At 39.9% G+C, this 27577-nt stretch overlaps 2 protein-coding genes across 5 annotated transcripts; one reads left to right on the top strand and one right to left on the bottom strand.

Moving 5' to 3' along the window:
* On the bottom strand, positions 1 to 10210 carry LOC102088486 (dual specificity phosphatase 29). The gene is made up of 4 exons (XM_065068574.1): positions 9698 to 10210; positions 1769 to 1986; positions 1331 to 1431; positions 1 to 159 (listed from the first exon to the last, which is right to left on the bottom strand). The coding sequence occupies exons 1-3, from the start codon at positions 9901 to 9903 to the stop codon at positions 1391 to 1393; spliced, it is 465 nt and encodes a 154-aa protein (XP_064924646.1). The 5' UTR covers positions 9904 to 10210; the 3' UTR covers positions 1 to 159; positions 1331 to 1390.
* Positions 10080 to 27577, top strand: SAMD8 (sterile alpha motif domain containing 8). Of its 4 annotated transcripts, none has more exons than XM_065068547.1 (7): positions 10084 to 10222; positions 11478 to 11629; positions 16801 to 17407; positions 19193 to 19288; positions 20009 to 20126; positions 20903 to 21053; positions 22018 to 27577. In XM_065068547.1, the coding sequence occupies exons 3-7, from the start codon at positions 16827 to 16829 to the stop codon at positions 22320 to 22322; spliced, it is 1251 nt and encodes a 416-aa protein (XP_064924619.1). In that variant the 5' UTR covers positions 10084 to 10222; positions 11478 to 11629; positions 16801 to 16826; the 3' UTR covers positions 22323 to 27577. The 4 variants fall into 4 exon arrangements, with proteins under 4 accessions (XP_064924618.1, XP_064924619.1, XP_064924620.1 ...); XM_065068548.1 differs by having other exon boundaries at positions 10089 to 10222; positions 11478 to 11716; XM_065068546.1 differs by lacking the exon at positions 11478 to 11629 and having other exon boundaries at positions 10080 to 10222.

Here is a 27577-nt window from a genome sequence, read left to right on the forward strand (position 1 = left end):
GCAGGTGTTTCAGAAAGCCACGGTTGGGTGAGATCCATCGATGCTCCTTCACTGTTTTGATGGCTTCAACCAATGGGAGGTGGTGATTTATCATGAGATATGCTAGGACTAGGGAAGCTGACCTGCTCACTCCAACTGCACAATGTACCAAAATTTTAGCTGGTTAAAAAAAAAAAAAAAAAAATTATAAGCATAGAAGAAAAGGAGTACAGTAGAAGAAGTTTACTTTAAAGGGAAGGCAAAGCCCATCTGCTTTCTCCAGCTTAATTAGAGTAACACTGCAAACATGGTGTATTTCTCACTCTTCTGACAGATCACATGAACTGCTAACAGTTCATTTTAATTTGCAGTTGTTACACTCATTTGTACGAGAAGTGTCATGAGATCCCAACCTGATCTCAGAAACACTGGTAAATCAAAGAAAACCCTGTTGAAGTAATGAAGTTGTGAGCAAGAAGAAAATCAGACTTGATTTCAGAGGTCTTACTTAGATGAAGAAGAATGCTAAAATCAGGCCTGAAAGGATGGCACTAACACATTAGACACCAAGAAAAATGACTGGCCTAGTACCATTGCATAATAAGGCAATTTGCTGTGACCATAATTCTCTTTTGAAGGTGTTAGCATTCAAGACACATAACCACAGGTGCAGTTATATGCGGTGCTTTATTTCAGCGCTGGGAAACCAGGGGTTCGCACCCAAAGCTGGCTTCAGCCACTGATTCAGTTTACACCATATTTATACAATTTGATCACATACATATGCATTACAATTCTTGACAACCATTAGCATATTCCACACCTATTCTAACACAAATTATCTATCTAAGCAATGCTAAGTAACTTTCGCATGTTTATCAGTTATTTCTAAGTTACCTGTTTTAAAGAATATGTCATAAATCTATATCAATCTTAAGAATAGGGTATGTTTTAAGTTACCTGTTCTAAAGAATATGTCATAAATCTATGTCAATTTCAGGAATAGGGTATGGCTATATAAAATCATGCTTGAATGCACATTCTGAACCTGGATACAGTATCAAAGCTAAGAATCTTGGATACGGTCTACAGAATCAAAACACAGCCCATAAAATTCAATTCAACTGTAACAAAGGCAGAACTTGTAACACAGACTGCAACATCTCCATTAATGCCAGTTTACTCATGCTAAGAAATGGACTTTTATGTAGTACAGGTTAATTAGTATTTTATTGCACCAGTGTCAAGCAGCTCAGTCTCTCCTGCAACATGCTATGAATCTCCTTGGGTAAAGGTAAATCTTCTCCCTGGGGGCACAGCGCTGCAGGCCCTGCTCATACAAGAAGCTCACCTGCAATATATGAGCCTCTTCATGTGGTTGGTGGCTGTAGAAATCAGGACTTTTGTCTCTTTATTCATTTGTTCTTACAAATACTGTTGCACTAAGTGTGTCTGAAAAGAGGATGTCAAATTTAAATGCATGGCTTTGCTTCTCCTTTTTTGAACCAGCCTTTCCTTCCAGATACTTTTATCTCAACTCTGCCTCCTATCCTCTCTGCCCTTGTCTCTCTCCTGCACCGTTCATCCCTTTTCTCATGTCACCTTTTTGGGACCTAGTTAGAGCTACATCTGTGTACCCAGCACTCTCTTCTCCTGCGATCTACCACGCAGGTGACCAGAAGCTGGCAGGACACCATGTAGTGACATGTCTACTACTGAGTTTGTGGTGCTGACCTGCTAGGAGAGGCTGCCAACCCACATAAAAATGCAATCAACGACCATTTCTTACCTCCCGGCGTGTTCAAGGCGTTGTGGATAAATTGCGCCGCAGAGAAAAAGAACTGGCTTATATCAAAGCTTGGGAGGTCATGGGCTGGTACACCATAATACTCAATGGTTGCTCCATAAAAGTCCTGGCCCCTGTGGCTGTATGCTGTGCCATGGGCAGCATTTAAAACGTGGGTCACACCCATCTTCCACAAAACAAATCTGTTGTGAGCTGTTACTCTAAGGCAAAGATAAACACAAGCAAATTGAGATGGGCGCGGAAGTATTCACCGAGCAGGAGAAGCACTGCGATTGCATCTCCCAAGCCATTTGCTGGAGCCGATCCATTCTTTCCAAGGGCTAACTGAGAAACAAGTACAAGCTTAGTCTAATTTTATCTCGGAAACTATGCTGTCTGCAGTGTAAATGACAGCAATTAGCAAAACTATGAGCTATCTAAAGCTGCACCCATGAGGCATACTAACAGACAGAGCATATGGTAGAGGTGTGTCCACAAAGCTGTACTCACAGGTCTCCTAAGAAGAGATTAGGCCACACTTCATCAACGTGGTTGCAAGAGGGCCGCCCGGTGTTCAGGAGCTGCTCGATTTCTTTAAGGGAGGGAATGTCCCCTGTGCATGACCCAGTGCCTTCAGGTCCCCGGGGGCCCAGCGCCTCCACCCCAGACATGCTGAGAGCCAGGGACAGACCCCAGTCCCACCAGCCAGAGGCACGGCACTGCTGCTGGGGTGCTGCCAGCCCCCACGCCGGTCACGGGGAAGCCGGGAGATGGGCTGGGGCAGGTGCCGGGCAGCAGCTCCCGCTGCCGAGCCATGCTGTCCCAGGCCGCGGCATTCTCCAAACCCCTCCTCAGGGCTGGCCGCTCGCCTGTACGTTGCCCTGCCAGGGACAGCCAGTTGAAACAGCTACGTGTACCAAACTGGGCTTCACTGCGTCCTCACTGGTTCCAGGCAACTCCTTCAGGGCTCATCCCCAGAGCCGCACCACTCTCCGGCACAGCCATGCTGTGGCAGCCCCCCACCCCCAGGGCACCCATCAAGCCACGGCCGTGCCTGCCTTTGGTGCTGCCTTTGACACGGCAGCAGCAGTCAGAGAGACCTGGCTGTTCATCCTAAGTGATTAAAGGCCAAATAACAGAAAATGGAATCCTGTCCAGTGCAAGAAGCGTGGCAACTATCTCCCAATAACAACTGTCTCCCAGTTACTTTGAGGTGGTTAAAACCATAGCTGCAAAAGGGTCAGAAATGCACCAGCAGGTCCTACCAACATGGTCACCAGGAGGTCAAACACCAAGCTGATGATGATGTCTTTGCCTATCACCAATAATTTAGAGAAATGTATTTCTTGAAGCTACTGTTTTTTCACTAAGTAAAATGATCTGAGCTTCACTGTACATTATATGTCTAATCTTTCTGCAGTCACTGCTTTCACCAATGTGTTAATACAATACAGTTGCCACATGTTGCACAATATCTCCCTCAGTGGGAGAACAAGAAACATGAGTATAATGGTTAACAGGTGAAACTTGTAAGCTGCTGAGTTAGTTCATATAGGAAGGTCTGGTGAGCCACTAGAGACTGATCATGTCAAACTGCAGTGTTAGTCTTGTCAAGTAGAGCAGGGCCTGTGCTTCTGGTTTTCAGACCACGGGGCTCCTGGAAGGGGCTGCAAAGCTGTCAGTGATGGAGCTGCAGGGTGAAATACATGAGATGCTGATGCTCTTTGTAAGCCTGGCAGCTGATGTGCAGAGCTTGGTTTCTCCACCAAAAGAATCCAGAAGAGAAGGTGACCCAAGAGGAGAAGCTTACTGCTGCTATTATCCCCCATGGAAAAAGGGTGATGAATGTAAAGAACCCTTGGTCAGGTCTGAAACACCTTTATTCTACATGCATTGACTTACTATGATGGAGAGAGCATTTGCTTAATTTTATTTTATCAGGAGACATGAAGAGCCATTTGAAACCAGGTATTAAAGTCTGGACTAAATAAGTATGCTTAGGAGTATTAAGGGTGAGAGATCACTTTAATGCAAGGCAATAGTTTCTAGCATCAGAGGTCAAAAGTTATATGGAGGTGGGGGAAAGACTTTGTTTAGAGTCTCTTATGAAGCAGAAATTGTTAAAATTCTGTGGATTTAGAGAAAAAACTGCTTAAAAGCCTCCTGTATACAAAGAGACTGTTATTTGCTATTGCCATATATGTTCTGGCCTAAAACGTCAAAGAAGAGAAAATGCCAGCAACAGTGCTTCTGCCTTTATTTTGAGGGGGCAGTGGGACATGCAGTCAGGCTCTGCAGTGAGTAAGGCAACCAGCTGGCCAGATGCAGCAGAGAACTGCAAAAATGGTTAAACTTCAAGCACTATGCATATGTCTTTAATGTGTCAACCTGTTTCTCTGTTTTGTTCTTTTTTTTTCCTCTGGTAAACTAGTGCTTTTTAAGCTGATTGATTTGTGCTCATGAATGAGGAAAACTAACTCACTGAGCAGGTGAAGTTGTTTAATTTAGTTTACTTTTCTCAGGTTTCTGGGTGGAGGGTTAAGCTGAGGCTTTATGAGCAGGGGTTTTTAAAATGTAAGCCCAGCCCTTTTGTTGCCAATCAAGTTCTGTCAGAAATGTGGCACTCATATGTAATTCTGGCTCTTTTCAGCTGTAAAAGTTTTATTGGACTCTACCTCTACTGCACTGACTAAAAATTCAGAGTTCATCTGTGGCATGAAAGCTTTTGAGTAGAAAAACATGAACTACAGATGAATGATATTTAAGCCCTGTGTGCCTCCAACATTCGTATGGCATACATCCATTTGCTTCAAAACTCTGGCCTTCCCCACCTAGCATCTTCTAAACATTTAACAGTCTGTAACCACGACTGTTAAAGCTGTGTTACTGACTCTTGTTATCAGGAGCCGTCTTTGAAACAGAGAGGATGCAGAGATCTGGCTTTCAGACCAGCTCTGTTACGCATTGACCTACAGGATGTAACCTCACTAGAAAGAACAAGACCATCTCTTCCCACTCCATGTTCTCCCTTACCTGCTCTTCTGCCCACAGCATGGGGCTTGGGTGTTTCAGAATATACCTCTCCTTCCATGTATTTACACACTATTTAGCTATCAGGACAGTTGGGCTCTCCTCTACTGAGATGAGCCTTGATGTGAAACTCCCAGAAAGCTGGAGATCCCTCTCAGCAGAAGTGCTAACTCCCCTACATGAAGCTGAAGGCTTTGTTCCACCATCTCCTTGCTCCTGCAGTGCTTTATTTTGTCCTCATGTTAACATTCAGAGAAATGCCGTGATTCTCTGACTTTGTGAAGAATTGCTGTATTTTAGTTGGTATAAAAGTAGCTTGAATTCAAATGGTAAAAAACTATGGAAAGCATGAACTTAGCTTTGTCCTCAAATTTGGTAGGCTATTCCTTCCACGTGTAACCTTTTGGCCGCATGGGTTTAGCTCTCTTGACAGCTTTGCTTCTTTGCTGTCCCTTTTAAAACTACTAAGGATGGATGCAATAAAACAACAAATTGATATATGGAGACACTGAATAGAGGCAAAATCAGCTTTCTGTGCAGTAGGAACTTTTTGAGATTCCAAGAATTTGGACATTGTCCTGAGCATTGGGATGGTGAGCAGCTCTAAGCCAAACATCCATGTGCAATTACATATGATCTTAAAATAGCTGCTGTTTCAGTTGAAATTAATGCATTATTAATTCTGGAACACCCAACAGAAGGCATCCTTTCAATGAGTGGACTATGCCTTTGTGATTACTTTGTAGGCAGTACTTGGTGCAATAATCTAAATCAAACATTCCCTGGCTCATAACACATTAGGTGGTAACAGTGTCAGCTGCCATGAGAGCCCCAGCAGCATGGCATTACCTGGAAAATGAGCAGCAATTGAGAGAACAGGACATTTGTGGAGGCTCTTCTGTTGAACATCAGTACTAACTGATGCTATGTCTGTGACACTCTTCCAGCTCGCTAGTGAAAACGGGGCCGAAAGCAAACTCCTTTCACATATCCTGAAAGAAGAACGTTTTTAGAGTGGAAAATGTTACAGCATGGAAGTTCAGCCAGCTATGATGCTATAGATACAGTCATCTCCGGCTGCAGAACATGTACTCAGTTCGCTCATCAGCCTCCTTTCAGGATATGATTTTGGGGATTGTCAGCTATTGAAGAAGAAACAAACTAATTGAATTCTGGCACATTTAGATGAATACTAAGTGAGACAGAGTTTTCTAGTGTTCTACAACATTAACGTGTTTTTAATGGGTAGAACAATTTTTGTCTGATCAGCACATGGAGTTTACTTTTTTAGCCTCTCCCCTCTAAGAAGCTTGTTTTCTGCCTTGAAAAATAATTATTTAACTAATTTGATTAGTTCTTAGGCATTCAGTCCCTATTTCTTCCATTATGGGAGCACAAAATTTGAAAATAAAATAGATGCTTGAAAGTCCACATGACTAATCTAAGTATGTTTCAACTCAAGTACAGAAATTACAAATAAATTCTGAGGAGGACCTGATCTGTACAAAGATGAGATTACAAAAAAAAATCCAAAACCTGGAAAATAAAACATTATTTAGATCAATTAGCACTTCTAGTGAAAGATCTCCCTATCTCCCTTTGCCATATTTTATTATTTGCTGGAAGCAATTCATTCCCTGTTCAGTTGGGGCCTTTCTTTCCTGTGTGCCATCCTGAGATTTGAGATAATTTCAAATTACTAAATGCTAACAGTATTATTTGATGACAGAGTGTTTAAAAAAAAAACCACATTGCATTAACATATCTCATTTTCCTTTACTATATAATATATTGTAACTGGAGCTAGTTGGGGAATTTCAATATAAATTTCCTTTTTTTTTTAATTAAGTGTCAGTCTGAACATTGAATCAATATAAGTGTATTGAATAAATTGTTTTCGATCTAAAGATGCACCCAGTGAGATTATACATTTTGAAGACATTTTCTTGGAAATCTGCAGTATTTTTAAAAACATCTGTAGCATATAATTTGTCATAAATTCTCAGACTGACACGTCAGCATTGCCACTGCCTGTCAAACTTACATCAATGTCTTCATGTCACATGGCGTGAAATGACATAACTCAAAGTGACAGAATGAGGTTTATTGGAAATTTCTGTTAAATAAAGCACAAACTATTTAAATAATTCACCCTTTCAAAGAACATCAAATGTCAGCAAGGAGAACCAGTTTTCATCTTTGCAGTGCAGTGGCTAAGCAGCTATTTCATGTCTACTTGCATTTAGGAGTTACAAGTTTTAAATTGTGCTCTTCATCAGTTTTTTGTGCAAGATAATTTGGTCATTTTCAAAATATTTGTTAGGTGATGCAACTAGACAGAGCAGCAAAACGCCATTAGCAGGGACAACTTCAAATAGAAACTGACCGTCAAGACTTTCTCCAGTGCCAATATTGCCAAATCGCTGCTGCAAACCAGCGCAGTGGCCCCCACAGCTGGGCACAGGGCTTTCTGTCTCCAGTGGGTATGACCAGGCTGCGCACGCATGTACATACGTACGTATGTACATCCGTCCTCCAGTTCTGCTGTGCATGTGACTCTCAGCCAGGGGCTCACAGCATGGAAATCTATCGGTGATATAACATACCTTGGGGCCCTAAACTTCAGATAGTCCTGGACTCTCATGTATATATAATCATGGCTCATTTCCCAACCCGGATTTCTGAAGTCTGGAGACTGAATTTGGGAAATCATTTGTAGGTGGATTGCTGATCTTGTTATAAACAGTGTATGGAAACAGGATAAGGAAACTCCTGCTTTCATTTTCGCTTCCTTCCTGCAATCTGGGGACCTGGTGGACTCTATGTGTGTTTATGTTAAAAAACAAAACCAAAACCACCCACACAGCAAAGCCACAGCATTCTGAACAAAACAGCACTTTCCTGGCACCTCCCAAAAACAGGCTAAGAATGAGATCACGAAGGTAAGTTAGCGCCGGGACTATGCTTAAGACACTGACACAGTGACCCGCTCTGTAGCCTGCTACAGTTATTTTTGCAGCTATTTTTATCTTCTGTTTTTACTTATTTTTACATTTTTAGCTTAAACCAGTTCTTCAGATACAAGCAAATGAGGCAATGTGTTATAAATTGTACCAACTTGGCACCTGGGAGTGCGCAGAAAGTTGTGATTGACAGGCAGCCGGTGAAGAAAAATGCATGGCAGAAAAAGTGAATAATGTGCATAGCAGAACTAAACTGCCTTGCTCCCCTATTTGTTTCCCTTGTCAGATAACTGCTACTTATTTTTAATACGGATATGTGGACCTGGAGTAAGCAAAATTCCCTCAACATTCAACTTTATTACAGGTCCATTATTAACAGCAAGACAAGGTCCTTTTTAATTTTTTTTGCTTTCAGATTCATATGTATGTGTTCTACGGTTTGGCACCGATGAATTAAAACTTGTTGGTTTTTCATCTAGTGTGTGTAAAGGGAAAGCAGGGAAACATTGCAAGGACTGAAACTGTACTTAATTCCTATACTGTTTGCAGAGGCTACTGAACTGGCAAAGAAAGGGGAACATTCCCTCCAAATCCAGCAACTTATTTGGGAAACTACACTTCATTTGGTGTAAAAAATAAAGGCAGAATGGAACAGACTACTTAAAGATCAGCATCTTTGAACCAGTATCAGGGCGTGTGGTAATGCGCAGAAATTCTTACAGCTTGTTTCTGTTCCAAATATTTGATCTACTTAAAATATATATAGTCCATTACAATTGAGATTGTAGAATCGTGGACACTTGCATTAGACTGCTTGATGACTTGACAACTTGAAGTAGCTGTGAAGCATTTTGAAATGTAAAATTTCCTTGTTTCACTGTAGGGGCACATGGGTAAGAATTGCAAAAGAGCCTTTTTTCCTCTGTGAAGAAAGAATACAAGGCCCAATACTTTGAAAGGGCTAGTGTCATTAACTTTATGGAGTGACATTAGCATCTTTACTTCAACCCAAGTGACAACTTAGGTCACTTGTCTTGATCCTCATAGTAATTAAATCACAAAGCTAAATCTGAATGTTCCTCTGACCGCATTATGCTGCTGCAAAGGGCTGACTGCTACCACAGTCAGTTGATATACAGAATAAATGTATTTCTGGAGTCATTTGTTTCTAACTCATCTGTCTCCTATCCCCTCCATTTGTATTATTTATAGGTTATGGAGTTCCTGATGTTACGGTGCCTTGCTGGAGCTTTCATAAATCACCTGTGCTGTTCAGATCGGTGCTGTGGATCACCCTGGATGAATGACTGAGTGCTGTCTGCCAGCTGCCAGTTTTCAGATTTATTTTTTCTACAGACATCAGAAAAGAACAACAGTGCAAAAAATAGTGCATCTAAGGAGAAATGGCCTATAATGATTGCTTGATATGAAAATTGACAGTATAAGGGTCCTGCAATATTTCTCGGCTATTTTCTCTTGACATATGCCTTTAAATGAAGGATGGGGATATCTTCATGACAACACTAGTGGATTTTTAAATGATGCCGGGCTCGTTTTATGTGTTTACTCATTTCTCATGCAAAAGCAATGAAAATTCTATTAAGTGTGATCAGAAACTTCCGCCTCTTTCTCTCATCCACACCGTGCTAAGGTGCATCCCAATAACAGATCACTCTGGAAAAAATACACTATGGTATCTTACCAGGGTAGAGTTCAATACCTTTGCCCTGGTTTGAGCATGTTCTGTTCTTCAGATAGAATAGCACGATACAGTTAGAAAAGCAAGACAACCTCACTTGCCCCTTCTGCTGATCTCTGTTGAGATTATGGAAGAGTTAATAATTTGTCTTATGACCTCTAAACAACGGGCAACTGGATTGTGAGTTTCTTGGACAGCTCAAAGGAGCAGTGACTACGCTCTCACGTACTTAGAACTTACATTCTCACGGCAGTCCGACAGGACATTGTACCCGTACTGTACGCTATACTGTAACCTCGCCGTGGAGGGGCAGCAGGGTGAGAAGCCGCCCGCAGGCCCACAAATCCGAGGCGCGCAGGCAGCACCCGCTCCAGCCTTTCCGCCCCTGCCAGCAAGGCCGCGGTACCGACCCGACGCCCGTAGCTGCCGGTGCCCCGCGCCACCATTACTGGCCCTCGCTGCGACACCGCACGGCCGAGGCGGCGCCCTGGGCCACGGCCGAGGCGACGGGCACGGCCCGGACCCCGCACCGCTCCGCACCACGGCGGGGAGACACCGCCATCCCGGAACCTGCCCCCGCACCGTCCCCGCCCCTTCCGCCGCCCGCGGGGCGCTGCCGGCCGCCACTTCCGGCAGGGTGATGGGGTGGTGGCGGTGGCCGCCGCCGCCGGAGAGAGGGAGGGCGCGCAGGAGCCGCCGCCGCTGCCGCCGCCCCGGGGCCGGGCGCTGCGGCACCGCCACTTAGCGCCGCTGCCGCGGCGGCAGGTGAGGCGGGACGGGGTGCGGTGCGGTGCGGTGCGGTGCGGTGCGGTGCGGTGCGGGGGCGCTCCCCGCAGGGGTCGCGCGTCGCCCCTCAGCGAAACACGGGTCCCGGGCCCGCCGGGCGGCGTGTGTGCGGCCCGGCGGCGGGCGGGCTCCGCGGGCCTCGGCACGGACAAGGGCGGCCGCGGCCGCGCTGGAGAGCGGCCTCAGCGGGGAAGGAGCCCCTTGGATCTTCTGCTGGTGCTGAAACCCGCTCCGCCATCGTCAACGTGTGTCTGTCACGGCCTCGGCTCTCCTGAGGTCTGACCCGCCTTGGCTGGTGGGTTCCGGGCGCTTGGGGAAACCAGTCTGCTGAGAAACTGGGAATTGCGTGTTTCTTGCTTAAGTCGTTTCGTTTGCTGGAGAGAGGATGAACAGGTTTAGTCTTTGTGTCCGGTTGTGTCGATTTCGTTCTGGACTCTGTAAATTTTGTACCTAAGCTGTCACCAGGGAGGAGAACATCGTCGTGAGGAGCCTGGGTGTGACCGTGTGCACCGGGGCGGTGGCGGGTCCGCGGGGCTGGGCGAGGACGGGACGTGCGGTTACTCTGCTCGTTCAGTTGTAGCAGGTCTGGGGACAGAGGAATCGTGTCCGATTCCCGTGTCAGCCTGCCCAGGAAACACATCGTTTCTGGAAATGATGCTGTGTGTCAGTCTTGCAGTTCGATAACGAAGCAGTCGTACAGGGTCAAAACAGACACTTATCTGTCTTACTCTGCCAACGGTGTAAAATCGTGGGTTTTCCGAGGGCACAGTATTCAGTTTTGAGTAAAAAAGTTTTTGAGCATGTAGGATTTGATAATTGCCAAGGAAAGGTGCCGTTACCGGTTGGCATGTTCCACGCTGTTCGAGTCTCGGATTAAGGGAGGAGTCTGCCTGCGTGGGACAGATTTTGTGTGAGTTTAAGGCCTGAGTGTATGCAGAAAATTGAAACTCTGCAAGGAACTGCTGTCCACTCTGTCTCTCAAATCTACGTTGCTGATGCATCAGGTGGCCTCTTGGACTAATCACTTAATGCTGTTTTTTAAAAATAATACTTCAAAGGGTAGGTTTTTTCAGCTCTATAAGTTAATGGAAGAAGAGGCAAATGAGAGGCAGTTTTAATGTTCACATATTTATTGGTTTGTAACTGGAATTGAAGTGGTCTCGTGGCTTTGTATTTGATGCTTCAGTTTGCAAAATCCATTTTATATAAACCCAACACACATTCTGCATTGTAGGATGACTTGATGGGAGATTCCACTTGCGCTGAGAACATTCCGTCTCCACAGAGCTCCCTCGGACAGCTGGGCACGGGGTCCTGATGTGCTCTCTCTGCAGCAGCCAGAGCTCAGCAAGTCATATCCTGCCATTTAAATGCTCCTCGTGTTTGGTAGGAGTTGCCACTTGCTGGATATCAGAGATAAGGAAATTCCTGTGGTCTTGTTCTTCTTTTGCTATCTGTGGTACAGAAAAAAAGGTGAAATTAACTCACAGGTTTAGAGTGAAATGATTTTTATACCCAGTGGAAGGAAATTCTTTGGGAAGTTTCATAAGTTTTTGTTGCGAAAGTGTTACTTGGATGTGAAGGAAACATTCTGTAGATTTGTAAAGGGCAAGAATTTGTAATTATCTTGTTTGCTATGCTATGTGAATTTTTTCCTGGCTGGCTGGTTTGTTGTTTTTTGTTGTTTGTTTGTTTTGTAGTATACAATTAAAAACCCGGCTTGGCCTAGAAGCTGTGGTCTTTCAGGCTCCATGCTGTCACTTTTCTTTGAACAGAGCTCAGTTTTGCAGCCCACTAAGCTGGTTGAGATCCATAAACTATATAACACTATAAATTATTTAATAATCCCATAACTTGAAAAGGTTTTTTATTTCTTATTTATTTTAATGCATCTAAAATGAAGCAGGCTCCTAGATTTTTGATAGACCAAAAAAGATCAGGTTGTAAACGATTGTGGAGAATAAGAACAAACACAGTTTCACTTCAGATACTGTTCTGATATTAATTTGGATGGAGAGTTTGTTCATGTTTTTCCCAATTTCCATCTTAAGATGGGGGTGTAGAAGAAAAGAATTAAGTAAAAGGGGAAAAGCAAACATGAATTGTTTTACTTATAAGCTATATGAGGATAAAGAGCAGCAAACATTCTATTAGGAGATGCATATACTATGTCTTGAAGTTGGAGGAAAAAATATTTGATGGTTGACGTTTAGCATGTGAAATTTTCAAGGTCTTGTACAAATATTAGTGACATACTGTGAATTACATCCTAAGACAAGTGCTGGAGTACTTGATCAGTTATTTAAAAATCACTTGTGTGTGTCTTGAATTACAGTGGTAGGATTAAAAATGTTTCATTAGCTTTGCAGTTGAGTAGGAGTTGAGCCACTCATAGTATTCACTTGAGTATAGTACAACCCATTTGGTTTAATGAGATGTAAAAGTCAGGTAAGAGTATGTACTTTGTTCAGCTTGCTGCAATGTGTAACTGCACTTAATGGTTCTTAAGACAAATATGTTTAGCTGTCGGTTTGGCACGGAGGCAATTCCAACAGACACACTCTCCTAAGCACGTTTAGCTAATCTTCGATTTTACAGTATCAGTTCTATGTTTTCCACAATGCAGCACTTCAATAAATAATTATTGAAAAGCACATCTTCCTTCATGTTTTAAAACCTAAGACATACAATACAGTAAACTAAACAAGTGTTACTTTATGAGTTTTCATATCTTACCTTCATAAATAGCACTGAGGCCTTTGAGTACAATTAAGATACTGCTGATAATCTCACTTAATATAAATGTTTATGAAACAACCCTGATAGCAGAGTTTCTTAAGTAAAACTGAATGAAAGTTTGACAGGATTATTTCTGCATTTGAAGTTATTGTATATTTCCTTCAGGAAAAAAACAATTTTCTGGTCTCACGGTGGGCATTCTGCTGTGTTTGATCAGTTTTTTGTATAGCATGGTAGCTATTGTATTAAAAACCCTTTAAAGTCATCTGTTTTTTTGGTAAGTGTTCTTTTTCTCCTTTTGTTTTCAAGATACTGTTTTATGTATGTTGGCATTTAGAAGGTAAGGTTTAAGTCACTGTATACTATGTAGCAATGAAACCTTTGGTGTTATTTGCTTTAAATAAGCACTGAAAATTTAGAGTTTTTGGGAAGAACAAGTGTCAGGCTTCTGATGCAAGTCAGCAGAGTATTCGAGACTTCTGATGAGTAACAAAGGCAGTGCTGTATTTTCCTTTTCCAGCACAGCATTACTGGGTTGGTATGTGACAGTGGCCCCATTATTGCAAGTTGGCTCAGTGTACATTTTTGTGTATGGCTTTTCTGTGCTGGAGAGCCAAGGCCTCAAACCTGCGTCTTGTCCCCATTGCGATCCAGCAGCCTTTGTACAGGAAAACTTTTCACCCGAGGTGTGAGATGTCCGAAGTGTGAGATGTCGTGCTCCCAGGCCAGCCGACCCGGCAAGGAGGGGTTGGGTTGGGGTTGCCTATATTCAAACTTCAGCTTGAAATCTTCCACAAAGAAATGTAGGTTAAATCACTTGAGATCGGTGAGATTCAGTGTCCTTCCCGAAATTCCTCTGAAGCATTGTGAGAATTTAACCTAGCTGGGACAAAATCCGCAGGCATGTCAGGAAGGAGAGCCACAGGCTCTCCAAGGCACACGAGGGCAGGTGGTGAAGCTCTAATGGTGCTGGTAGAGTTTCGCATGTGTCTGGAATGAACAAATCCGGTCAGCATTCTGCTAACTGTTGTGGGCATCGCTAGCATGTTATTTAACCCTTCAGCTATGACTCTGGTGGAATCGAGTTTTGTTTCTGTAACCAAATTGCAGCCTAATGTTAGTGTGATACTAATGCTACTTTTCCTTGGCTAGAGCAGTGATAATCATATTCAGCTTTCCACACTTTTACCTCAAAATACTGGCTCCATGTCCATATGCTATGAAAGTTAGTGACTAAATGGTTGACTGGCAGTAATTCAGTAGAGGAAAACATGATAGTCATTTTGAGAGAGATTAATTTTCCATATTTAAGTAGACATCTAGGAAAAATATTGTGCTAACAGCCAGGGTATACTCAGCCTCTCAGAGGCATCTCATTTTTAAAAATGCCCTAACCAAATTGTAGAATTTTTCATGACTCATGAAGTAATGTTTTTCTTTAAAAAAAAGAAGAAAACAACTTATGTGCATGAAGTTCATCTTTGGTTGTATTCATGCTGTTGATTGAAAGGCTGAGGAAGGAAAAAAGGGAAACAGGACACATGATATGTACTGCTGATGAGCTGACTAAACATGAAGTCCCAGTAGCAGGGAGGTAATCAACTAGCTCACTACAGATATTGCTGGTGTCAGGCAAAAAGTGTATTTTTCCCTCTGATGCTGAAGTCTCTGCTTGCTCTGTGTTACTCATGCGTGTTATTAATTTTAAATAACATTATGCATTTTATTGCATGTTTGCTAAGACTTGATTTTTATTCCTGTGATGCCAGATGAAGAAACACTAGGCTGGCCTTGGGCTACTTGCAAAAAAATGAACAGATTTCTCATGGGTTAGGGAGAGTTTTTTGCCTTTGCCATCAGAACTTGTTTCGGTTAGAAGATAAATCAGTAAATTGAGTGTATTTTTGGTGAGTCTAGATTCACTGCTTTTAGAAAACTTGTGATGATTACAGTGTTGTAAGAAAAACAGAGTAATTAAAATTTTTTGTCTGTATTTCTGTGTAAGCAAAGCTGGAAGTCCAGATGAGCAACTCGAATTTATTTGTTTGCTTTACTGGAGCAAGATAAAAATATGTAATACAAAAAAAGTCACTTAACTGATCATTAATTATAAATTAAATGTCATTATTTCTTTTGTTAGTAGTTGTACGAGCAAAGTAGTTGCTATAGATGTTTTGAGCAAGACCTTCAGAAATAGTAAGATAACAGAAGTGAGCAAACAGCTTTTTATATGCAGACATTCTAGTAGTGGTTTATGGATGTTTTTGCAACTAGTTAAATCAAGGTATTAAAGCTTATATACATATTGACTGTATATGGAGTTTTGAGAAATTAAACAATGCGTTAAGTACATGTTGTTAATATACAGTCAACTTCAGAGAGAATATCTTCAGAAGTACCGCTCCCTTAGTTCATTTAGAAGGGCAGCTTTGATTTGTGCACTCATTTTTCTTCTAAGTGATTTCTTATGCACTGTTGGTAAATCTCATAAATCTTGTTGGACAAACTTAATCTTCTCTGATATAGAATAAAATAGTGTGTGGTCCTATTAGATATAAGTTGGAAGAAAAAGTTGAATGCAATAATTATATAATAATATTCATGTGTAGTATTCAATGCGCTAGTGTATTTTACTCCTGTATTTTCTGAAATTTGGCTGGCATGATTAAAACATTCTAGTTAAGTAGACTGTTTTTTTGAGTGCAAAAGAGTTGTGAAATTGTAGCTGTTTCTTAGATGGCAACTGTACATAAGTCACCAAATATAAATTATGCACAAATCCATTCTGTACTGCTGTGGGTCTTGAATATTGGATAAGCTTTTTATTACTTCCACATCACTGGTAGCTTTTCGAAGTTTTTTATGTATTCTATTTAACATTTTGGGGTTAATTTTTTTCTGGTTGTTGTTCTGCTGACTTGTCACTTCCACGTGACTCAGATGTTGCTCAGATGGCTTGCCTTCCTGCAAACAATATTCTAGGGTCAAGAAAACAATTATTGAGAAATCTGTGTGAAGAGAATACATCTTTTCTGGTTCTGGTGTGTTATTATGTTATCTATTACCACATCACTTTTGAAGGTGCTTTGGAATTAAAGCTAATGCTTAATTTCTAGTAATGTTATTTTGAAAGCTGAGTATTTTTAAGGATTCATAATATAATAAGCATCTATCTTAATTACTGAGATTAAACAAAGATAAAATATGATGGCTGCACCATCAACATACAATTGAGATGCCTCGGGTCAATATTATTGTAGATACCTAGTCTTAGGTTTACTTGGGAGGGGTGGGGGGAAATGCCATGCCACTAAAGCTTCAGTATATTTTTTAAAACAGTAGAATGTATTGGACCTGTAATGTATTATTTTAGTTCTAATTCAGTTTCACCTGGTTGCTGGCTATACTTTCTTACTTAGCTTATGAAGTGCAAGCAGTGGAAAAGACTACTGGTTAAGCTAGTACTTAAACAGAGAAATCTTTGTTTTTCATCACCTAGTGTAATGAACAAACTTTAATTTATTTATTTATTTTAAGAAAATAATGAAAGTAGACTGGGTACATCTAGCAAATGCTCTGCTTCTTTGTAGCTTTAAATGTGTGTTTAGGAACAAGTGAGATAATCTTAGTTTTGCTTGGATAAAAAATGTTTTTAAAGTATTTTTATATTACCTAATAAATTTTATATCTGTTTTTTAGGTGGCTCATATGTAAAAAGCCTTTGGCTAATTAGGCATCTAAAATAAACAAAATACAGTGGCATTTCAGTGATCTGCATTAAATGTTTGAGTCTTGTCTCTTTCTCCAACATGTTGCAGGTCAGTTTGTTGGCGGATAGAGAAGGATGATGGCAGGCAACAACCAGCTTTGCATTCGACGTTGGACTACCAAGAATGTGGCCAAGTGGCTGAAGGAAGAAGGTTTCTGTGAATATGTGGATGTGTTGTGTAATAGACACAGGCTAGATGGAATTACACTGCTGACACTTACTGAGTATGACTTACGATCCCCTCCTTTGGAAATCAAAGTCCTGGGGGATATCAAAAGGCTAATGCTGTCCATACGCAAACTGCAGAAGCAACATATTGATGTCCTAGAAGAGCTGGGTTACAACAGCGACAGTCACGTTGGCACAATGTGCCCCAGTGTTGGTTCACTGCAGGGTTCAGACTGGTTTTGTAATGGTGAAGTACCTCGGGACTACGATGGACCAAGTACTGACTCGAACGGTGACCAGTATCAATATGCCAATGGCAAAAACAAGCACGCGGCCCGAAGACTGGACCCAGAGTATTGGAAGACAGTTTTAAGTTGTGTGTATGTCTTCATAGTGTTTGGCTTTACATCGTTTGTTATGGTTATAGTACATGAGCGAGTACCTGACATGCAAACATATCCACCTCTACCAGACATATTTCTAGACAGGTAAGAAATTTTCTTCTAAAACAAAATAGTAACTTGATGGTTAAAGTATAGGCTGTCTTCATTCTCGAAGTCTCTTGTGCTCTTGAAGATGCCTCTGCAAAATAGTAATTAGAGTGTAGTTAAACCCTTCTGCTAAGATCGAAATGCACGTCAGTTAGATTAAGAGATTTAGTCTTCTCAGGGGAAAATAAATTGAGCTGTTGCTCTACCCAGTTTATATTTAATTCTACATCTTCAGCTAATCGCAACACAGGAATTAAATTGTCCATCCTCTAATTTTACTAAAAAGGCTGATGGTCAGCTCTCATAGATAAGCAGCCATACGCTTTTTCTGAAACCCAGATGCTGCTACGAAGCTTAACATGTCTTGGTAGAAAAGCCTTTTATGAAGGAATATTTTGACCTGCTAGTGAGCAGGGAGATTGAAAGGGAGTAGCACTGATACTGTATTCTTGCCGTCTCCCCACTGTTAACTTGTCGAAGGTGGTTTAGGGAAACTCTGAAGTAGACTGAGTAGACCAGCATCTTTTTTAACCGTAAAGTATCTGTGTACTAAAGCACTGTTGTAACTTACATAGTACCTGCTCATTTTTTAAGGAAAGTATTCAACTTCAGGCAGGAAAGGGAAACAATAGCAAAGGTGAAATTCTAGTCTATATATAGTCAACTACAGATTTAATGGGGGATAAATGCTCCTTTGCAGAAGTGTCTGTGCACTGTAGAGAACCGATGGCCTAGAGAGCTTTAAAAAAGATAAACCGTTTAAGTGTTCTGTCCTTGTGGTCTCCTTATTCCTGCCAGTAATTTCCGTTTTCATTAATGATTTTCCTGAAGTCTGTAGGAGTCTAATCTTTTAAGTGTGCAGTTATAAATGGCATAAATTCAGTTATAACTCAGAAAGGATGGACCACGTCCAGCAGTGTGAGAGGGGAGAGAGAACGAGCGCTGTGAAATTGCTGGGCTATGTTCCCCAGGCACTGCCATGGTGTTCCGTGGGCGGGAGGATGGGGGAGGTCAGAAAGCAGCAGCTCACAAAACAATGTGAGGGGATTACTATAAAGCTGGCATGTGAGCAGCTTTGCTACCCCTTTGTTTCAGGGGGAACACCAAGCTACGAGGAGCAGCCTCTCTTGAAATCTGTTGGTCTGTATTTTAGTGAAATTGGAGAGTGGAAATTGTTACTGGTGCCATACATGTGCAAGAAAGTCTTAAATATTTTGACAAGCAAGGCTGAAAAGTTTGCATATAGTTATTATCACTGAAATCTAACTTTGAAAACAATTTTTGTTTTTCCTGGCGCTTTCCTGTGCAGTTCTGCTTCATTGCAAGTATTTAGGATTTTAGGCTTTGCAGCATTTCATTAATTGTGTTGGCATGGGTTTCTTATAAGTATAAGCAGCATAATTGACATGATGCAAGTTTGTGTCAGAAAGAAAAAGGCTATTGGGAAACAATGACAGAGGAACACATCCTGTTAGGAAATCATACACGTAAATTAAGAAAGCATACTAGAGATTTTCTTTGTCTTAGTGAATTCTGCGTAAATGGCTGCTGAAAATATGTTATTAGAAGGGAGATGATGTGATTAAAAACTAATTCAAATTCTATTTCATTTAGTCTAACAAAATAATTTTGATTGTAGTTTAAACTATTGTCAGATTAATGCAAGTTAGATTTGTAGCTAGAACTTTATATGTCTTCATTCTCAATACTGAGACTAGGTAGAAAAATTAAGTCTTTGTATTGCAAGTTAACTTTTTTGCTTCATCCTTTGTTTTTTTTTAGTGTCCCTAGGATACCATGGGCCTTTGCTATGACTGAAGTATGCGGCGTAATTCTTTGCTATATTTGGCTGTTGGTTCTTCTGCTTCACAAACACAGGTTCAGTATATAAAGTTCAAATTAACCAATACTTTGATTCAGAGAAAGGACTGTAGCAAGAATTTATGATGATTGTTTAAGACTTTCAATTCAATGAGAACCTTGTAAGCTTCTAATAGGTCCCTGTTAAAATTGATCAGGGAGGATTTATTCGAGAATGGTGATGTGTTAATCTTACAAAGGAGTAATCTGAATTTACTTTTCTACTGAATTTATATGTAATTTCCTTCAGAACGTATGTATTTCAGAGAGTTCTCGGTATATACTCTCATACTGTAACAATTTTGTGTATTAGAAAATCGAGAATGAAATTCCACAGGATGACTAAGCCAGCTTAGCAGGGTGATGTCACTGAAGAGTAGAAAATGCTTGTGTATGTATTTGAAGTTAAATTTGTACCAGTTAGTTGATTTTTATCAGTTTGCCAGTAGAAGGTGTGAGTGCCAGAGCTGTTACAAGTGCAGCTGCAGAGGAGTGGAGCTGTACCATGTGGTGACAGTAAACTTGCCACGGTGTCTCACCCTGTCATGTGGAACCATACCTTTACAGTACTACTTAAAAAAAAAAACATACTGTGAAACTTGCAGCAGCGATGAAGGGACTTCATGGGATTAAGTTGGGGTGCAGGGAATTGTTTTTATGATAGCGTTTCTGATTTAAGAATACGATATATTAGGATTCTTGCAATTAGTTCAATTAGTTCCTATGTACTTTTCCCAGATCTATACTTCTGCGAAGGCTGTGCAGCCTCATGGGGACAGTATTCTTATTACGTTGCATTACAATGTTTGTTACCTCACTCTCTGTGCCAGGCCAGCACTTGCAGTGTACTGGAAAGGTAAAAACTTAAAATGCTTTCAATTATTTTTGCCATTTCCTTTCTTTTTTTTTTTTTTTTTAATTTAAAATTATTAAGATGGTTGTGACCATAATGTTAGACGTATGTTTGTAAGAACAGTGTTGTTTCTCTCCTGTTCCTCTCTTCATTAATTGCCATTATGTAGGCAAGCATCCTTAGGGGTATTAGAAGTGCTTCCCACTTCGGAGAGGAGATAGTTACTTGGGGAAGGGCGTTTAGAATATTTCACAATGTAAACTAGAGAGAATACAACAGAGAAGTGTGCACTTAAGATACTGACTTCATGAAGAAAGGCTAGAAGTGGAGTAGTTGCTTCATTGTCCTTTTGGATGCATGGTTGGAAAAAAAAACCCGCAACCTATTATTATTTCACCCCTTCTAATAAGGGATATTCCATAGAACATGGAATTTTATGGTTTTATCTTAACTTCTAGTTGAGCTGAATATATTGGAAGTTTGACAATGACACACTGGGAGGCTGAATACATTCAAAAAAAGGTGGCAGACTCTGTATGTAAATCACTTGCAACAAAATACTTGCTCTAAATTCTAGTATTTGTCAGAGGTATGATGAATACGATTTGTAATTCTAGTTACTAATGTGACTCAGTGCCACAAGAAAATTCAGAGATGTGCTAACCTTCATTTTAATAAAAGACCCAACATGATAAATGGTATTAAATGTACATAGTGCTATACAACTAACGTTAAGGATGTACTGTTCGGGCAGTGTGGTTAATGTCATTTTCTTTCAGTTGTATGGCAATGTTTGGGCAAAACTCCAGCGGGCATTTGCAATATGGAGTGGCTTTGGAATGACTCTGACTGGAGTACACACATGTGGAGATTACATGTTCAGTGGTCACACTGTTGTCCTGACCATGCTCAACTTCTTTGTCACAGAATGTAAGTACCAAGTGTCAATATTTAAATGTCCTCGAGTGTTAAGAATATGTACTGCTTGCTGTTAGCCAAGAGCGTGAGAGTGTAAATACTTAAATGTCCTTAAGTTTTAAGAATATCTGTTGCTTGACCTCCTCAAAAAGTTCAGAGTGTTACATTTAAGCAAACAAATGTAAATTCAGATTGCTGTGCTCTTTCTCACGTTCGTGACAGTTCACTTGCAGCCAGGAGAGGGGCAGCACCACTTGAATCAATGAAAGGATGAATAGGGCACATGTGAAAGAACATGTGAGCCAAGAAAATTAGAAAGACTTTCTAGCTTGTTACTGGGAGAATATGGGGGGAGATATTTATGATTCCTACACACTTCCCTGGGTATCTGTCACTGACCCCTGTCAGGCAAAATAGCCAGCTGGGTGGCTGGATGGTTAGTATAATGCATAAAGCCAAAATACCAAACCTCATAATGAGTGAGAAGATGTGAAAGGATACTCTTGTTCTGTAAATACAAAGTCGGATTTGATACATTATATAGCAAGCTAAGATAATTAGTTTGAGTTCACCAATGATGGAATGACTGCAATAAGAGAGTAATGTACGCTTTATGACATTTTTCCCCTTATTACATGGAAAAAGCATGGTGTTCATTAAAAGAAGTTAGTTCAACAAAGAATTCTGCTTTACATGGTCCTAAACCATTTTAGGATTCTCTTTTAATCCAGAAATGCATAATAGCTGTGTTTGTAAATGAAGTCATGAAGTGATAGATATTTGTAACTTCTGTGGTTGTTTTCATTGAATTTATTGGACCTGTAGATGTAAACAATATTTCCAGGTGATGACAGTAACTTCATCACATTTTTTGGATGAAAACTCTGTATAAAAACTTGTGATGTCTAGGCCTGGATTTTGTAATGACCCAGATTTTTGAGACTTTCAAGGTTAGTCACTTTCTGTTTTCTCTTAGATACACCAAGGAGCTGGAACTTCTTGCACACCTTGTCCTGGGTCCTGAATCTCTTTGGAATCTTCTTCATTTTGGCTGCACATGAACATTATTCTATAGATGTCTTCATTGCCTTCTACATCACTACAAGACTCTTTTTGTATTACCATACGTTGGCTAATACTAGAGCATATCAACAGAGTAGGAGAGCAAGGATCTGGTTTCCGATGTTTTCTTTTTTTGAATGCAATGTTAATGGTACTGTTCCCAATGAGTATTGCTGGCCCTTTTCAAAACCTACTATACTGAAAAGACTGATTGGCTGAAGAGTGTGTGGGTCAATTCAGATTTTTATGAAGTGTTATGACTAAGATCCTACAAGACTAGCTGGGGCGGGGGGAAATGTAATATTTTTCACTCCTCCTCCCTGCCTTGTTTCTTAGATTCTTAGCCATAAAATGGGGTTCCCATCTTTCACAAGTATGTGTTTTGTTTTCTTGTTGCTAAAATAGAAAACAGTGCAGGAACCGGTAAAGGCTATCAGTGCATCATGCATATGAACCAGAATATTGTTACCCTTAGTAAGGTTCTGTGTGAATGTTTAAGTAACTCTAACCTCAAGTATTTGCTTGTACTGAATATGAGATATCCTTTACAGGTCCAAATAATCTCCGTTACCTGACATGCCAGCCTTTACATATACTGACTAAAGAAATCAGAACTTCATGAAGACTTTATTTTAAAACAGTCATAAATGTAATTTTCAAAACAAACTGTGTGTATACTTAAAAATTGAGGAGTACTGTGTCATAATGAGGAAAGCAGTATAGTTCCGTGCTAAAAGGGTCTCTTAACAAGTCTTAAAGTATAATTGACAGTATAAATGGTCTGCGTACAGGTTGCCAAAAACAAAAGTTTGCTTTGTGGCTATGCAGCGATTATGGGTTTTTTTTTAATGACAGCTCACTTAGTCTAGTCTATCAGTTGTGTATATGGTTGTTCTGGCACTTGGAAGTTTTCCCTTTTGTGTTTAAATAAATGAATTAAAGTAAATGCTACATCCACTGAAAGTAAAGTCAACTTAGCTTTAGGGAGTTTAAAGCCACAAAATAACTTTTGTGTGGTTTTAATTGCTTTCTACCCAAACCTTTGCATGCTTTTTAGGAGCAGCTCTTTAACACTGGAAAGCCAGAACGGTTCTCTTCATGTATCTTACTGTCCCATAAATGGATGGGGAAAATGCATGTAGTAACTCTTTCAGGAAAAATAATAATAGTGAGTATTGGAAATAGTGCTCATATTGGTGTGTGTTGTAGCACTCTGGTATCAACAATGGTGAATATCTCTGGGTATATATGCACAGTATATTTGTTTATATGTATATATAAACACATAGAGTATATGTTCATCTAACAAGTATGAAAAAAGACTAGTTCTTAAATTAAGTTGCTCATTTACTACACTGAAAGATAAAAGTACCATAAGCAGTTGAGTTTCAGTTGTTAAAAAAAAAATTCCTCCACAACAAACCAACCCCCAAAACCCCAAACCAACACTCCAAGTCCAAGGGTCACCCCATTGATGATCTCTTACGTGGTGGTTTGTAAGGGGACAATACTAACGTATTGGCTGTAGAGACCTGAAATTAGATTAACGCTAAATGAAAACTGATAGGTAAAAGGTGCAAATCGTAAAAAGATAGAGGCATTTTTATTTAGTTATTGCAATTTCCAAATAGGTGGTATATGCAAAAGGTAGCATAAGTCAGCCTTGGAAAGTTGCACGAAGCTTTTCCAGCTTGGTACAAGCTGACTTAATGGCCACTGTATACTTACGTTTGCATGGAAAAGAATCTCTCTGGAATTTTGCAAGACAGTTTTCTGTTTGGAGGTTTGTAACCTCCTGTGGGCTACTTGTCGCTGTGTGGTGTTCCTTTTATAAACCTGGATTGTACTAACTTCACTATCTTCCTCTCTTTGTACTATATTACTTTCGTAACTTAATTTAGCTCCTGTTCCACAGAGGAATTGTGCATCTTAGAGTATCTCTCCCAGCTGTATTGAGCACATATACATTGTACTATTCTGCAGACTTTTACATTTGTAACATTCCAATTTTTTGGCAAAATTGCAGGTATAATACTGTGTTGTTCAATCAGCCGTAGCCTAATGGCTTTTCCTATCCAAACTGGGGGTGTGTGCATACACTTAAGGAAAAAAAAGGAGAAAATATTCTGAAATATTTAAAGACTCTTCATTTGCTGTTCTTACCTTTCTGATTTCAGAAAGGCAGTTTGAACATTCCTCTTGAGGCTTAATAATCAAAGAGCTCTATGTGCTAATTTATATTTGCCTTTGCAATGCACACACAATTACTAATGCTATTTTTTAAAGTCTAGGAAACATCTGTTCTCAGGATATGCAGGATTGTATTCTGAGTTAAAACATTTGGAGAGATAAGCAATTGAACTGCAAAGCTATCGATTCTGAGTGCTAACTGGCATAGCTGTGTCTAAACAGAAAAATTATTCTGCAACTTAGACATGCAGGAGAATTTTCAAATACAGCCCAGTGTAACAATGTTTACATAAAGTAAAGCTACCATTTCAATACTATTTTTTTTAATTAATTTCATATACTTTGAAACATAAGGCTTCTCTCTTTGTTCTAATTTAATTTTTCAAATTCTGTTAAGTAAATCCATGTTTTACATCAGCCTGTCACTTTTTTTTAAAGGAAACATGTTCTTTTGTGCTCTTTCCCTTGATGCTAAATATCTGAGTCCAAGATAAGTAATTTACAGAGGCTGGTTTGGTGAGCATTGAAGTGGGTTAAAACATTGTTGGGGTAATTGTCCTCTTCTATTTTGTAAGTTCATTGTGCTGATAAACATGCAAGAGGAAGGCTTGAAATCAATAGAAGACAGAACAGTCTTATCTTGCATGCAAAAGAGCACAGGTCAGTCTGTAAAATTGCTAATGTAAGTTTTATTGTTAGTTAGATGTAAACAAGTTGCAAGTAACTGACAGGCTTAAAATTCTGTACCTCCTTTTTAAAGAGTCAGTGTTCTAAATGCATTTTGCTGCTTCTCTGCTGCTGACAGGCACTTTAAGTAATGGCAGCAGAGCATCGTTGGGCCTTGGATTTAATGCCAAGTACGTTCAGGGTTGTCTTTCTATCTTATGTTCATGCACCAGTCTTTCTTACTGTCCTTTAACTTGCTGCACCTAATTAGTACAAAGTCATCTTCTGTGGGAGTGCGCAAAGCAATCAAGTAGAGAAGTCTTAACTTAATAAGTCTGGATATACAAAAGAAGGGGAGGGTCACATTTTTGGTAGCTGAGCAAATCTAGTAATATTTGAGACTTGACAATAGTCTTGAGCTCTCCCTTATTATTGTCATCAGTTTTGGGATATGTATGCACAGACCTGCAAGTGATAGACATGTAGGCACTCCCCTCCTCCATTTTTTTTCATTGTACCTTATGACAGAGCTTCTTGTAATAGCTTTCCTAAACTTTTTGCCTTTAGTTTTTCCTTTCTGGAAGATCTGTTAAACTGGTGGCTCTATGACCTTACACCTGCATACAGAAACTAGACTTTCATAGGTGTGTTTTTTAGCAAATTCTGATTACACTGACAAAACCTTATGAAAGGGTCTTTAAACAAGGTTCCTTTAGGTGTTCTTGAAAAATTATATAGAAATCTTCCATATATGCTGATTATCTTCATGTCCTCTGGCAAACAAGATAACATTTATACCAAGTGTTGGTGCAGAAATGTAGATAGGCCTGAAGTATTTAAATATTCGAGACTAGCAAGTATACTGCTTGTGATGATGCAAATGATGTGCTTAACTTTAGGCAAAAGCTGCTCTTGACTTCAGTGAGGGCTACCATTTAAGTTTAAGCATTGTCTTGGATAAGGCCAAGTACATGCTGTACATGGTCGGCTGCTACGGTTATGAGAATAGGTAATGTCACTTTGGTTTTGGTTTTCCCTGATTTCTGCCCACGCCCATCTATTATAGAGGAAAACATTCCAGGAGAATTAAAAAAAAAATACTACTTAACTTGGTTCTGAGAAAATAAATCTGAAAAAAAAAGAAGCAATGAAACAAAACCTTGATAGTTGCTTTAAGATGCAAGAATCAGTTAAATGATTTGGAAAAAAAAAGGTTATTTTTTGATGCAAGCATGTTAATGAGGTTATTTAGAAATATTGAAACCCTTCAATGTGGATAAAAGCACAGGTTGCTATAATCTTCTTTTCTGTACAGCTGTGTCTCATGTAGTGCCAAAGAGTACTGAAGAGAAAGAAGGAAGCGTTGAACTCGGACATCAGTACAAGTCTTCTGCAACAGTTAGTATCTCCTTGAGTTTTTTAAGCAGTGCTTGCATACTTAGTGCTACACTTGTTCATTACTATTTAGCTAGTTTTTTGATGTATGAAAGTCCACTAGGTTTTCACGCACCAAAACTATTGTGGAGTTGAGTCTTAATAATTAAATACGCATTTGAAGAAATAGCAGATGTCTTAGGAAAAAAAAGAAAAGTAGGTTTTGTGGACGTGGAGTATAATGAAAGTAACCTGTAACAACTATGTTAGTTTTTCATCCTGTCCATGTAGTTTCTACTGAAGAGTTGGGGAGAATTTGTAGTAGTTGACAGTATTGATTTTTCTGTTTTTTTTTTAATAATCTAGGATACTTTTGTAGAAACATGACCTGTAACTACAAAACCCATCATAGACTTATCAAGATGGATATATATTGGGCAGAAGTCCTAGCAGCGAGCCAGCTTACCCTCTGAATTGTTTTGCGCATGTAGACTTTATCAATCAAGGGTTAATTAATAGACCACTGATGATTGATATAGATGATTACTATTTCTGATGCATCTTTGACATTGTCCCTATTCTAATTGAAACAGTATTTCTGGGGGAAAAAAGTCCTCTGGAGCGAACTTACTCATGTTGTCTTCATTATATGAAGAAAAACACCGAAACCCCCTCACAATCCCTCAAACACTATAGTATTGTGAACACTGAGCTTTCCGTATAGCAGTATCCTGCATACTTACTGTTAGTAACTTAAGAAATTTGCAGTGAGTATTATGTACATAGTTCAATGACATGCACATTTTTAAAGCCAGTTTGTAATAGGTGTGCAAGATCTTAAGGTGATAAACGTTGAGCACAATAACCTGACCTGTTAGCCCAGTGACTGCGTAGTTAGGAAGACTAACTGTAACTTAGTTTTGCTTTTTCAATTCCGTTTTGTCAAATATGAGAAATTTGTCAAATGTGAGAAACCACAAACTGCATTGTATGTGGTACTTAACATACTAGGGATGTAGAAATACGGCTTTTCACACTGACAGTTACTTCAGTTTTATTCCAACAGAGAAAATAGTATTACCTAATGGCTAGAAGGAGTGCCAGTGAAGTTTAAAGTGAGTACTGTAAATAAGTAAATATTGTTTTGATTCTAAACTCAGATTGAATTAATATATTGTTTTCTATCTTTGTTGTATTAAAACATATTTAAAAGTACTAAAATAAAATATTTGAAAGATGACAAA

This window comes from Columba livia, chromosome 6 (assembly GCF_036013475.1).
Source record: "Columba livia isolate bColLiv1 breed racing homer chromosome 6, bColLiv1.pat.W.v2, whole genome shotgun sequence".
NCBI classification, from domain to species: Eukaryota; Metazoa; Chordata; class Aves; order Columbiformes; family Columbidae; genus Columba; species Columba livia.